The 15,394-nt window shown below is 37.8% G+C and overlaps 1 protein-coding gene and 1 long non-coding RNA gene across 4 annotated transcripts in view; one reads left to right on the top strand and one right to left on the bottom strand.

Moving 5' to 3' along the window:
• SRFBP1 (serum response factor binding protein 1) overlaps positions 1 to 9,406 on the bottom strand; it is a 91,203-nt gene extending 81,797 nt beyond the window's left edge. For both annotated transcript variants that reach the window (XM_066382086.1, XM_066382087.1), the window contains exon 1: positions 9,325 to 9,406. In XM_066382086.1, coding sequence (XP_066238183.1) covers positions 9,325 to 9,360 — 36 coding nt within the window. In that variant the 5' untranslated portion in view covers positions 9,361 to 9,406. The remainder of the gene's footprint in view (positions 1 to 9,324) is intronic.
• A 90-nt stretch (positions 9,407 to 9,496) lies between these two features.
• Positions 9,497 to 13,972, top strand: LOC136402455 (uncharacterized). 2 transcript variants are annotated; one of them, XR_010750971.1, is made up of 4 exons: positions 9,497 to 9,659; positions 11,151 to 11,261; positions 11,654 to 11,705; positions 12,386 to 13,972. It is a non-coding gene; the product is annotated as an uncharacterized lncRNA (long non-coding RNA). The 2 variants fall into 2 exon arrangements; XR_010750972.1 differs by lacking the exons at positions 11,654 to 11,705; positions 12,386 to 13,972 and adding an exon at positions 11,343 to 11,609.
• The last annotated feature ends 1,422 nt before the right edge of the window (positions 13,973 to 15,394 follow it).

The following is a 15,394-nucleotide window of genomic DNA, read 5'->3' as shown; positions in this document are numbered from 1 at the left end:
ACATTTCCGAAGGCTGGAAGTCCAAGATTAAGGCTCCAGCGGAATTAGTGTTTGGTGAGAGCCTCTTCCTGGTCCACAAACTGGGTCTGCCATGTCCTCCATGGTGCAATGGACAAGGGAGCCCCTCGGGGTCCTTTCATTCTTTCATAAGGGCAATAATCCCACTCGTGAGAGCTTTACCCTCATGATCTACTCACATCCGAAAGACCCCCTCCTCCTAATACCATCACCTTGGGGATTAGGTTTCAAGTATGAATGCTGAGGTGACACAAACACTGAGACCAAAGCACAATCCTACATTCATTACAATACAATCAGTGACTCGGAGTTGTGCTTCTGAAAACTAATGTGTACTAAATTACCTGGGATTGTTAGAAAGCAGATCCAATCCTGTAGGTCTGGGGTAGGACCTGAGATTGTCAATTTCTAACAAGTATTCGGCTGAAGTATAAGATGTGGAACACCACGAAGTAGCAAAAATGAAGAAAATGTAATTTACTAAATGGATCTTTTTTCCTAAATAAATGTACTGGTATATATATTCTGGTCATCATACTGTTCCTTAAATGTCCGACAAATCAAACAAATACAGTAACAATGCAGAGTAATCAGGTTTATTTTCAACTAGGTATGTTCATTCCTTTCGCATCTGTTCCAAAATCACATCTATTTAGAAAAAAAATCATACTTGTATAAATGAAAAGCCACTTAGACTACATTTCAGTGGGGGGAAAAAAGAATTGTGACATTTTATAAACATAAAAGAAGTTTAATGATATGTTGCTTGAAAGTTAAGTCATTCATAAAATAAATTAATAATGAGATAAATTTTGCATTAAAATATATTTAAAAATGTTTCTAATTGCTGTACCCTGCAGGTGCATGAGATTATATATCATTTACTAACCACTGTTAACCAAACTTAACTAATAAGCAGTGGGCAGAGTTGGTCCTCGGTTACATTCCAATCATGGGAAAGCCAGACTCCAATTTTAAAATTCCAATTTAAGAAGTACTATGTTTATCATTACTGCATAAGGGAATCTAAAAGCAAAGGGAATGCTTCATGTACTCAGTTTGATGTCAATGTCAAAGAATGCTTTTCTAGGTTACTAACTTTCTCAGTATTTGTGTACAGGCAGTAGGAAAATTTGATGTTTAATATGTTAAAAAATAAGTATATTCATTTTATGTAAAAATTGAATTATACTTTTATTTTTCTCACAGCTGCTCACCCCAAGCACTTAGCTTTCTTCAAGTGTTTAAATTTACTTTTGCAAAACTGATAAACAGCTACCAATAGCCGTTTAGTTAAGAAAAATCATTTGTCACCCACAAATTATGAAGCTGGTTGACAGATAAGCCAGAAGTCAACAAACAGGACTAAAACAACTAATACCATCAGAAAGCCAGGCAATACACACTTTGGTGAATTCTCCAACCAAAAGCAAATAAAACTATCATTGTTAGAAATGCAATAAGAATATGATATTGTTTGGGAGGGAAATAAGGATAGAAATATGAGCAAAGAGACATAATAATGAAAACGAAATGTAGTGACAGACAAAAAAACAAAGTGAAAGAAAAGTAGAAGGAAAAGAGTCTGATGACAGAAACTGAAGGACAAAGCAGGAGGTCTTGACCACAACACTGAGAAGCCTAGCCTAAGTGCTTCCAAGCAGCAACCGAATGCACTTTCTATTATAATCTCCAAGAGCAGGAGTGAAAACACACCCCCACAAACACACACATGTGCTGAACGTGAGGTGTCACCTAAAACCTGTCGATACAGATAATACCTTCAGTTAACCTGTGAAATCTGAACATAGTAACGGAACATGGATCTCTCCTTCAATAGACTGTACGAAAATCTGACCTAAAATAAAGTGGAAAGCTAATATATACCCACTTGGGAAAAAACTATGTAAGCATATGAGGAAGAAACAACATAAACACAGGAAAGGGAACCACAAAAACAAAAGCTGGCAGTGTCCAGTTCAAGGAGATTCCAAATTGTACTGGAATACCTCAATTACAGGGATAGATGTAGCATAGCCCAACGATGAGTCATGCAATTAAAACCTGTTCTGTGGTTCTATATTCCAAGCAGCTGATGTAAATTAGAGATAGGAAAAAATATATTTTACAATGACAGCATTACTGCTATGTTAGATATATTTCTGAATAAATGTTTTTTTTCCCTTAATATCGCCTCCTATAAGCTTATGTTTAATGTAAATTTCTTTTGAGAGAATGAGCTATACTTCTGCAATGACAATGTTAGGAAGTTTCTGTTCTACAAAGCTGAGAACAAACACTGGAACACAAAGTAAATACTACTTGAATTGATCATTATTTTTTATGATTATTTAAGTAAGAGGAGGGGAGATAGACTCCCCCATGCGCAGGGACCGGGATCCATTCAGCGACCCCATCTGGGGCCTATGCTAGCAACTGAGCTATTTTTAGCACCTGAGGTGGAGGCTCTACAGAGCCTTCCTCAGCAGCCGGAACCAACTGAGCTATGGCTGCAGGAAGGGAAGAGAGAGAGAGAGAGAGAAGGGGGAGAGGAAGAGAAGCAGATGGTTGCTTCTCCTGTGTGCTGTGACCAGGAATCAAACCCAGGACTTCTACATGCCGGGTTGATACTCTACCACTCAGCCCACAGGCACGGGATGAATTATTTCTGCATTTAAATGTTTTCATATAAAAGTTTGAAATAGGTGTGTTTAATTATAATACTGCCTTTTTTTTTTTTTTTTTTTTTTTTTTTTTGAGAGAGAGATAGGGAGAGAGAAAGGAATATAGAACTGCTCCTGTATGTGCCCTGACTGGGGAATCCAATCAGCAACCTCCAGTGCAACAGGGCAACGCTCCAAACAACCGAGCCATCCCGCCAGGGCTTAATTTCTTTGTTGTTTTCAGAGAGACAGAAAAAGGAAGGGAAAGAGACAGGAGGGTAAAGGGAAATATTCATTTGTTGTTCCACTCAGTTGTGCACTCATTGGCTGCTTCTCATGTGTGCCCTGATTGGGGATCAAACCTGTGACCTTGTTTTGGATGACATTTTTAACCAACTGAGCTAACTGGGCAGGGCTCAATAGTGCCATTTAAAAAAATTAATTTATTTTCCATTTACATGTGACATACAATATTATTAGTTTCAAGTGTACAACATAGTGATTAGAGATTTATAAACCTTATGAAGTGATCACTCCAATTAAGTCCAGTACTCAGCAGACACATACATAGATAGTTATAACAATATTATTGACTATGTGACTATATTTTACAACTGGAAATTTGGGTGGGGGATGGGTAAATTGACTCTTAGTTGACTATCTGCTAGCCAGTTAACTACCCAGTTTCTCTTGGTAATGCACCGACTTTGCCATTCATTTGAATTAACCTGTAACAAAAACCCATGTTCAGTAGAAAACAATTACTACAAGAGCTAGTATTGTTCTCGGGGAGCTTGCTGTGCTAGGAAAAATCTGAGTACATTCTGTGTTTCTCATAATACATTAAAACTCCTGGTTATTCATTACTCATCTATCAGATTGGCAGTAACAAAAAACTATGACAACACATTCTATTGGTGAGGCTGTGAGGAAAAAGTCACTTTCACACACTGCTGGTAGGAATGCAAATTGATAAACTCCTTCCAGAGGAAACTTTGGCAATACCTAAAAAAATCCTACTTCTAGGAATCTAGGTAGAAGACATACCCCCAACAATAGCAAAAGGTTATGCACAAGACTATTCATTGCAGCAGTCTTACAAAATGTTGCATAATAGATAAATTTTATATAAAGTATACACAGTAATATTTTAAACCAATGCAATAGATCTGCATGTATTATCATGGGTAAAACTTAAAAATGGTGAAAAAACTCCTAGAGTGATATGTGCCCAATACCACATACAAAGTTTAAAAATATCCAACACTAGGTATAAGGATAGGTATGAAGGTTATTAAAAGTATGAAAACTATGGATGAGAAAATAACACTAAAATCAATTATTTCTGATTTTGAATATATAGTGAGTGAAATTAAGCATTCTAATATGGCAAACTACTGACATTTGCTCAATATAGGAAATAGATTACAAGGACATTTATTAGATCATTTCCATATATTTGAACTATTTGATAATTAACAAAATTATTGTTTCATACAGAGGGCTTTTTATTTGGCCATTATCACTTCAATACAGTTCTTTTTATTTCTGATGAGCAACACTTTAAAAATTCTAGAGTGCTTGGTAATTATTTACAAGTTAATTATTATTGAGAATATGCTGCCACCTAGCAAAACTTCCCAGAACAGTTTAAAAAAACAGAAAATGGTTCTCTTCCTATGGGTGGATCCTGATTTACCACTTCAGTAGAAATTATTAAAAAGTACTACACAATTATAAATTAAGAGCTTTGCAACTTCAAAATACAAACATAATTTCTGACATTCTTATCTGTTACAATATGTGGAGGCAAATCATTATGTTCTCTGGCACATTAGCTTCTACATTTACTATCTTACAGAAAATGGAAAATAACTTTCTAAAGGGCTTGTTGGTAATCTGCTGTCAAGAAAAACATAACATTAGTTTTATATAAAAGCCCTTGTATCGAATCCAAGTACCCAATCAGATTATTTCATCTCCTAATTCTGTTATTACATATCACTGCTACATAAAGAAACAGCTGAGTGGAACAAACTGAGTTCTAGTTTTGCAAATTCATTACTCACCAATAGTACAACAGCATTATTGTTTTCAATTGTGTATCCTTTCTCTAGCTCTATTGAAAAGGGAGGGAAAAAAGTCTACATGTAGAAGATTTTCCCCCCTCCTTTGAATATTAACCTCAAGTTGAGTTAGTTATCAATACTTTCATCTGTACAAGTATTTACCCGTTACTAACTGTAGACAAGATACTATGCCAGGGGTTAGGAAAGTTGCTATAATAAGTCAGTTAAATATCCTCCCTTCAAAGTCCACATAAAGTACTGGTGAAGACAAACCATGTATTAAATAATCATAAAATGAAAAAAAAAGTGAGTTTATTTTTTTTAAAAAAAGGTAAATTTTCACATTACTTCAGGAGAATAAACAAATTATTTTTATTTTTTATTTTTTGAGAGGAGGGGAGATACAGAGACAGACTCCCGCATGCGCTTCGACAGGGGATCCACCCCCCCACACACCCGCAATCCTATCTGGGTAATGCTCAAATCAACCGAGGTATCCCTCAGCTCCTGAGGCTGATGCTCAGGCCAATCAAGCCACTGGCTATGAGAAGGGGAAGAGGAAGGGGAAAGGGAGGGGAAGATCAGACGATGGTCATTTCTCATGTGTGCCCTGAGTGGGGATCGAACCCGGGATGTCTGCACACCTGCCAAACATTCTATCCACTGAGCAACTGGCCAGAGTAAGAATAAACATATTTTAAGGACCTAGAGTTAAGAAGTATTCTATAAAACGTCAGCCTAAATTTATCCTTGGAAATTTTTTTAAGAAGAATGGAATTATTAAAGGTCAAGACATTGAAAGCATAATAGGTGTCTCTTGGAGGCAGGCTTTTATTTTCACAAAAGGCATTTTGTGTAATTATATTTCCCCATGTATAAGATGCTCCCCATGTGTAAGATGCACCTTAATTTTGGGGCCCGGAATTTGAAAAAAAAAAAAAAAAACAACAAGCACGAAAAAGCGGTAAATGAAAGTAAAAATAACTACAACCACTGTATAAGATGCACCCAGTTTTTAGAACCCAAAATTGTCAAAAAAAAGTGCATCTTATACATGGGAAAATATAGTAAATACAATGTAAAAACTCTAAGAAAACTATAAAAAATTACAATACAAGTAATCCAATCAAATATATCACAGATATGAGTGCCAATATCCAAAAATAATACCCGAGATTTATAGATGTTTGGGAATCTGATGAACATCTAAAGACTCTTTCCCCCAGAAACAGACATGCAAACAACAAGTTACACATAATTTCAGGCAAGTATAGTATCCCTGAAACACATTCCTGGGTCTCAATTAAGGAGAGTTAATTTATTAAGGATCATAAAAATGATGCCTCAAATTATTCATTCAACAGATAGGTACTGAGGATATGATAATGAACAAAAACTTATGTTTAAATGGAAGGAATAAGAAATCTCTCACACATTCACAGACAGTAAGCAACTATTACAAGCGCTAAAAAGAAGTGAATTGTCTTACAAGAGCTTATAAAAGGGGTAAATGAAAGTCAAGAATGCCTTCCCTGAGAAAGTGACAAGTATGAAATGGACCAAGAGGGAAACAGTTAAAGCAGGGGTCCCCAAACTGCGGCCCCCTGAGGCCATTTATCCGGCCCCCCGCCGCACACCCGGAAGGGGCACCTCTTTCATTGGTGGTCAGTGAGAGGAGCATAGTTCCCATTGAAGTACTGGTCAGTTTGTTGATTTAAATTTACTTGTTCTCTATTTTAAATATTGTATTCGTTCCCATTTTGTTTTTTTACTTTAAAATAAGATATGTGCAGTGTGCATAGGGATTTGTTCATAGTTTTTTTTATAGTCCGGCCCTCCAACGGTCTGAGGGACAGTGAACTGGCCCCCTGTGTAAAAAGTTTGGGGACCCGAGTTAAAGGAACAGCATGTGCAAAGGATCTGCCAAGTGCTGTGCGGGAACAGTGGATCAAGGGCAAATGGACTTGAATACAGAAACATAGCTGGGGGTGTGAGGGCACTAGGCAAGAAAGTCACATGATTAGATTTAGGTTTTGAAGTGAGCACCCCAGCTGAACTATGGAGATGAGATTGGAGAGAAAGAAGAATCACAGTCAAGTAACTGGGACGCGAATACATAGCGTTTGTGGGAGATACAACTTGAACTAGGATAGGGCTGGGGATGAAAAAGTAATAAGAAAATGTGAAAGATAACAGCGAATTTGAACTCTTTTTTAGATATATTTCTTTCTTGAAGAAGTTAATTTATTTTTTACCAATTTTCTATAAGATGGTTTCACTTAATTTCCATGAGCTACTGTATTTCCCCATGTAAAAGAGGCACCTTAATTCGGGGCACGAAATTTGAAATAAAAATGTATTACATAAAGTTACTGAACTCAAGTTTTATTCATCATAAAATTGATACAACTCCTCATCACTGTAAAAAATCCCATTCATTAGCTTGTCCTCATCTGTGTCTGATGATGAATCACTGTCTTCAACAATGAGTACAAAAACAAGAGCGAAAAAGCAGGAAATGCAAGTAAAAAAATCTACAACCACTGTATAGGACGCACCCAGTTTTTAGACCCCAAATTTTTCGAAAAAAGGTATGTCTTACACATGAGGAAGTATGGTATTTTACAGTAATGACATTAGCCATTTAAGTTTGAAGTTTTTTCCTAATTGGTTTTGTCTTTTTTTTCTCTTTGGCATTTATTTCAAATTTTATGTGGACAAATCTATATTTGTTTTTCTCTTTGTAGTTTTTCTTCCATTAATTTAAAATTATCATACCTTCTATCATCTCTTCTTTCGTGTTAGAACATATAAGATTTACTGTAGGATGGGTCATGTAAACTTCCTAATTTGGTAAGTTCATTTAGTCTCCCAGCAAATATTTTTAGAGCATGTATGTTGTACCTGATAGACATACACACAAAAAGAGAGAAACGGGCAAACGTATAGAAAGCACTCTGGTCGCATAGAGAACACTTAGCCTGGACTTAGGTGAATTACTGAAGACTTCCTAAAGGTCAAATTTCAACTATTTTGAAGAGGCCTGGAAATTAGCAATGTGGAAAAAGAAAGAGCCTTAGTGAGGAGTGATATAAGTCACTATTACTCTCAGAATAATTTCAAAATTGAACAGGAACTCACTAGTATTTCCAGTGAACTCCCAAGGACATCACTCCAATTAAGGCCTTTTACACCCCACCTGTAACCTAATGCAAAAAAAAAAGCCCACCAAGTATTTTGTGGAATTAGCACAAGCTTAACCTATGTTTACGAATATATACTGAACACCTTTAGAATTTCCCTCTCCAATAAACCCTGTACTCCACTGCCAAGTGAAATCCAGACTTGTTAACCTGACAGCAAGGAAGTAATATATTTCAGTTCAATTTCTTACTTCATTTATCCCACAGGTTTTCATCAATGGAGAGTTATTTACCCCGCCTATATCATTCAAGTGTTCTCCTATTACCAGCCCTTCCCTGCTTATAGTGGTCCATCTGCCTGTAATGCCCTCTCCCCCTTCAATGAATCACTGACTGAAATCTCTGCATAAGAGCCTCTAATACAAAGAACAGAACAAATACTGTACTCACTTCGTTCTACCGTCTTTGGAAACTTATCTGCACTAGTTTTTCTGGGCATTACTCTATATCATCGGTGAGTGTTGTTTACCTTTCCTACCTGAGTACCGATTGCTTGAAAATATATATAAAGTATGCCTTACACAAATATGTAACATGTACAGTGAGTTGCTTATAGCAGACACATATATCCCTTAAAGAAGAAAAGGAACTTCCTTTGCTGTAGCTGTGGGATCATTTGATTCTTGCTTTTCCAACCTAATTTTAGCATTGATATGACTTATGACCCCCTTGAATAGAATCAGAAACTAGAAAAAGAATAGTGGCAGAAATGACAACCTGGTGACATCAGCATGTTATGGTGGAGGTGATGAGGGCAAATGTTTGAGACTGATTTAAGAGAAGGAAAGAAGGGGAACTGGGGGAAGCAAGTATCAACAACTCTTAAAGTTTTACTTGTAAATTGAAGCAAAGAAACGGGGTAGTAGCTGGAAGAAATGAGGTACTGATGCACATCTCCAAAAAAGATCTGCTCTCAGTCGTAATCAGCAAATTTTTAGGAGATGATACATAAGGCAGGTAATGTGTGCTGAGTTTATTAATTGTTATGCTCTGTGCAAACACTTTAGCTAATTCAGGTAACTTAATTCTCACAATCTTGCAAGGTAGGCACTATATTACCGCGAGTTTCGTTATATAGACGAGGACACTGAGTATAGAGATCAAATGATCTCCTCAAAGTCCCCCAGATACTAAGTCATCCTGACGGCCAGGGACAGGTCTCTTGCTTAAGGTACCTAGAAACCGCGGAGGGGAGTAACCGCTGCCCTACTCCAAGTTACAGAAAAACCACCTGGGCCCACCAAGAAGCTCCTCCCACCGCACTCTCTATCCCTACCCCGGCCAGGCCACGCGCCCTTCAGAAAGACGCAGAAGCGCCCTTCAGAATGCCCTAAAGGCCCGCCCCACACGCTCCCAGACTTCGGTGCTCACCTCGTTATTGAGGTTCAGAATCCCTGGCGATGCCATAGTAGACCCAGGAAGACAATCCGCCGCGGACGGCACGTGAACAGTATCTGCCGTACGGCGTCTGCGTCGCCACGCCCCCTCAACGGCGGCCTCCTTAGCCCAAAACTCATCAGTCGTTTAATTAACCAATGCAAGAACAAAAGGGACACGGACTCTGAAGGGAAGAACGAAACTGTAAGAGAATAACTTCCAGAGCAGAATGCTTCATAGGGGAATTGTGCGTTTCTATGGAAACCAAGAGTGAGCAAGTTGCCCAGTGGGAGCCCAGCGATGTTTGTAGCCATGCATGAGGTTTTCAGGTAGCTGAATTTATTGTATTCACTTGTAAACTGGACCCGCCTTGTAAGGACCTTGATTTTTACGTCCCAGTGAAGATGAGAGAGTTTTTATGAAAAAGCATCACTTGACCCACTAGTTTTTGCCTCAAAGTTTTTTGTTTTTTTTTTAACAGAGATAGGGACAGACAGACAGGAACAAAGAGAGATGAGAAGCATCAATCATCAGTTTTCTGTTGCGACACTTTAGCTTTCATTGAGTGAGCTCTCATATGTGCCTTGACTATGGGGCTACAGCAGACCGAGTAACCCCTTGCTCATGCCAGTGACCTTGGGTCCAAGCTGGTGAGCTTTGCTCAAACCAGATGATCCCGCGCTCAAGCTGGTGACTTCGGGGTCTTGAACCTCAGTCCTTTGCGTCCCAGTTCGACGCTCTACTGCGCCACCGCCTGGTCAGGCGCCTCAAAGTTTTATCTAGAGCAGGGGTAGTGAACCTTTTTATACCTACCACCCACTTTTGTATCTCTGTTAGTAGTAAAAATTTTCTAACCACCCACCGGTTCCACAGTAATGCTGATTTATAAAGTAGGGAAGTAACTTTACTTTATAAAATTTATAAAGCAGAGTTACAGCAAGTTAAAGCATATAATAATAATTACTTACTAAGTACTTTATGTCAGATTTTCACTGTTTGGCAGAATAAATCTTTATAAAACAAATTAAAATAGTTAAATGTATCTTTTTATTTATACTTTGGTTGCTCCACTATCACCCACCATGAAAGCTGGAACGCCCACTAGTGGGCAGTAGGGACCAGGTTGACTACTACTGATCTAGAGCAATGGTCCCCAACCTTTTTTGGGCCACGGACTGGTTTAATGTCAGAAAATATTTTCACGACTGGCCTTTAGGGTGGGATGAATAAATGTATCACGTGACCGAGACAAGCATCAAGAGTGAGTCTTAGATGGATGTAACAGAGAGAATCTGGTCATTTTTTAAAAATAAAACATCGTTCAGACTTAAATATAAATAAAACGGAAATAATGTAAGTTATTTATTCTTTCTCTGCGGACCAGTACCAAACGGCACACAGACCAGTACCGGTCCGCAGCCCGGGGGTTGGGAACCACTGATCTAGAGCGTGTGTGTAGATTCCTGTGCCTCGAACAGCATGCCTTATTAGATACAACTTTTTGTTTCACTCTCACGTTATATCTCGGGCATGAACATATTTTCCAGCACACTGTAAGAAAGTTTAATTAGATGATGACCATTTAAAGGAAAACCAGGATGCATATTTGCTACCGCCTATAGGAAGGAATATTTAAACTATTAGCCTTTGGGCAAAGAAGACATGAGGGAGTGAGTCTGAATTAGATAATATAATGATTAATACTTAACACCTGTAGTACTGAGCGTTAACATTGAATCAAATGCTGGGCCAATGCTTTGTATGAACTATTGTTAAAATAGCCACAGAAATTCATATTAACCATTATTCTTATTTTATAGATATGGAAACTGATTTATAAGAGCCGAGTGTCTTCCCCAGAGTTGCTGAGGTCTGGTTGTAATCTATGGAGCCCAGTGCAGAATGAAAATGCAGAATTCCTCATTCAAAAAGTAGGAAAAAGTTTCTTCCGTGCTATTGACCTGTCCTATGTTTTTTGTTTGGTATTTAATCTGGTGCTCCCTCAATCACAGGAATTCTGGTGGGACAAGTGCACACCTGGACAGGTGCCTAGGACCCCTACCCCAGGACTCGGGGAGGAGTGCATATGCTGGAGCAAGATTGCAGCAGTGGCCGGGCAGAGACAGGGATATGGGAAGCCTGGGAACCCAAATGGGAGGAAGTGGGAGGCAGGACCCCACATAACCTGAGACTAAGCCCTTAACATGTGTTGCATTGTCTCACTGCACTCACAAAACTCAGATTCACTGATGAAATTATATAAAGGTAGTTTTTGTCATTAATAAACCATACACTAAATTGTAATTGTCTCCTTATCTTTCAGCTTCCCCTCATTAAAGCTGAACTCCTAGAGTGTAGTGGCTACTTCACACCAGGTGGGTGGTAGACACTCTATACAAAAATATGGAGGAAATTAAAAAATAAATGTAAAGCATTATGGAAAATGTGTTTTCATACTTGGGAGAAAGGTGTTGATATAATTTTATTATGCTTCAGAAAATGTATTCTTAATATGAAGTTTGTTTGTATCTCTTCAAGGCTGAAGTGTTTTCTCCTGACCACACCTCTTGTTCTCTAACACCTCCTATTTCTGACAACTACAGTCTCCTCAGGCTCATTTGTTTTCTACCTTTTCTTAGCCCAAGCTCTTCCCTTTGCCTATGATGCTCCCCCTGCCAGATGTGCTTTCTCAAGCATTACTTTACAAGACTATGTCAAATTTCATCTATCCTTTTTAAAAATCCTTCCCATAGACCCCAACAGGAGTTAATTTTTCTCATCAACTGCTTATTCTTATATTATTTACAACAATCTAATTTGAAATTTCTTGTGTCCTGTCTATTCCTTTACATGATAAGCTCTCAGAAACCTAAATGCTAGTAATAATAATGTATTTGTATAAATCAGGTTACAAGTTTTTCTAGAGAGCAACACATTAGACCACCTCCCCCTTTATTCCTGAAGGGCTGACATGGATGAGTTAAAAGCTATATGAAACAACAAAACTATTATCATTAAAACAACTAATGCGAGACTTTTTTCCTCTTTATTGCAGTGGTCCAATCAATAGAAGTAAGGATCTAAAGAATGTCTAATGGGGATTCAAGTTTTTCAAATTCAAGTTTGTCAAGAATTACTCAAATTTCACTGTATTTGTCTACTCAGGCTGTCATAACCAAATACCAGACTGGGTGTCTTAAACAACAGAAATTTAAAAAAAAAAGTAAAAAAATAAACCACAGAAATTAATTTTCTAACAGTTCTGGAGGCTAGGAAGTCCACTATCATCAGGGTTGTTTCTGATGAGAATTCTCTTTCTGGCTTGTAGAGACAGACTTCTTGCTGTGTCCTCATGTGGCCTTTCCATGTGTGTCCCTGGAAAGATACTTCTCTACTGTCTCTTCCTCTTCTTATGAGGATACTAATCTTATTGGTTAAGGTTCCACACTTATGATCTCATTTCACCTCAGTTACTTCCCTGAAGGCTTCATCTCCAAATACCATCACCTTGAGGGATAGAGCTACAATATATGGATTTTGGCAGGATGCAATTCAATCCATAACCCCCACTGTTTTTGAAAAAATAAAATTATCTCAAAAGTAAACTTTTCCTTATCTAACATACCTGATGACTGCTATTTTTCACTTTCAAAATTTTTAGTCATACATTTCTAGATTACAACTAAACATAAAGATGCTTAACAATCAGAATAGAATTGAGAAGTAGACCTGCACATATATAAACAACTGATTTTCAAAGGAATTTCAAAGACAATTCAGTGGTGAATATGTAGTCTTTTTAAAAATTGTGCTAAAACAATTGGATATCGATATGGAAAAGAGTAACTTTGACCCATATTGCATAAGAAATACAAAAGCAACTTAAAGTGGATCATACACATAAAAGTAAGACTTAACGCTATAAAACTGTAGATAACATAGAATGAATATTTTGTGACCTGTGGTTAGGCAGAGATTTTTGGGATTTCAGAACAAAAGCAGAACTGCTATAAAAATACATTGATAAATTGGAGTGAATAAATATTAAAACTTCTACTTTTCAAAATACAGTTAGGAAAGTAAAAAGAGAAGCGAGAACAATTTTGCAAGTAACATGTTTTATAAAGGACTTTTATGTATAATACATAAGGAACTCTCCAAGCTCAGTAAGTAAACAACCCAATAAAAACACGGGCAAAAGATCTGAACAGATACCTCACTTAAAATGTTATGTAGGTAACAAACACATGAAAATATGCCCAACATCATCATCAGGGAAGTGCAAATTAAAACCACAATATGATATTACACGTCTGTTAGAGTAATTAAAATTTAAGTCTGATTATACCAAGTACTGGTGAAGATAAAGACCAACTAGAACTTTCAAGCATCATTTGTGGGAATGTAAAATGGTACACTCACTTTAGAAGTTTGACAGTTTCTTTTTTTACATCCATCAGCCATATGATCTAGACTTTTCCCTCCTAGATCAATAAAGAAACGAATACACATATCCATATGAGATACTCATATTCATATTCATGAGTATTCAAAGAAGATTCATTTCTAATAGCACACTCCCCAAAAAACAACTCAATTTCCATTCAACCGACAAAAGAATAAACTATGATATATATGCAGAGAGCCAGATACACACACACACACACACACACACACACACACACACACACATACACACTCACTGGACCACCGCTCAAAATAAAAAGGAATGTTACACACTACATTATGAATGAATTTTAAAATTATTATGCTGATGGAGTTAGACTACATTCTGTATTATTCTACTTACGTAAAATTCTATAGTAAAATATACATAGGTCAAAAACTTTGCCCAAGGAAATGGGAGGAAGGATGGACTGATGGGAGGGACAAATCACAACAGAATAGGAAGATACTTTTGAGAGTAATTGATATGGTCATTATCTTGATTTTGGGCATGGTACCACATTGTATATGTATGTCAAAACATGTAAACTTTAATTATGTGCACTTTATTCTGTGTTCAGTATACCTCAATAAAACTATTAAATATACAGTTACCTTGAACTAGCAATTCTACTTCTAGAAAAACATATTAGAGTTATATTGGTACAAATTCATTATGTATAGACAAGAATACTTACTATATACAAGGCTCATCTTAATATATTCTTTAATGATTAAGTCAAGTGGCATTAAACTATAGTATGCTATCATTTGTGTGTGTTTGGAGGAAGGATATGTACACACACACACATCACATTTACTTGAATTTTTAGCATTTTTGCTCCCTAGAGGGGAAGTTAGTGTCTGGGAAACATAATTAAAGTCGTCTTTTTACATTGTTTTCTTTTATATCTTTTAATTTTGTACCACATGCTAGTATATGCATTTAAAACGAAATTTAAAATATATTATCACACATTTTTTTGTTGTATTTGTGAATGGTATATGTTTTCTTAACCCCACCAACCCTCTTGCCGTTGAACCCTGTCAATAATCCTGCCTAGAATCGCTGGTCAGGCTGAGTGATGAGTGACTTTCCCTGCTGACTCCAGTCTGTAAAGCCTACTAGACATGAGTGCCTCTTTAAATATGCGGCCAACCGGCTGGCTCAATGGTAGAACGTCGGCCTGGTGTGCAGAAGTCCCGGGTTCGATTCCCGGCCAGGGCACACAGGAGAAGCGCCCATCTGCTTCTCCACCCCTCCCCCTCTCCTTCCTCTCTGTCTCTCTCTTCCCCTCCTGGAGCAAAGATGGCCCGGGCGCTGGGGATGGCTCCTTGGCCTCTGCCCCAGGCGCTAGAGTGGCTCTGGTCGCGACAGAGCGACGCCCGGAAGGGCAGAGCATCGCCCCCTGGTGGGCAGATCGTCGCCCCCTGGTGGGTGTGCCGGGTGGATCCCGCTCGGGCGCATGCGGAAGCCTGTCTGACTGTCTACCCCTGTTTCCAGATACACCACAGTTACAGGTTCGATCCCTGGTCAGAGCACATATAAGAATCAACCAATGAATATATAAATAAGTGGAACAACAAATCAATGTTTCTCTCTGTCTGTCTCTTTGTC

Source organism: Saccopteryx leptura, chromosome 4 (genome assembly GCF_036850995.1).
Source record: "Saccopteryx leptura isolate mSacLep1 chromosome 4, mSacLep1_pri_phased_curated, whole genome shotgun sequence".
NCBI classification, from domain to species: domain Eukaryota; kingdom Metazoa; phylum Chordata; class Mammalia; order Chiroptera; family Emballonuridae; genus Saccopteryx; species Saccopteryx leptura.
Note: the sequence above shows the minus strand (reverse complement) of the source record. Positions and strands in the feature narration are given on the sequence as shown.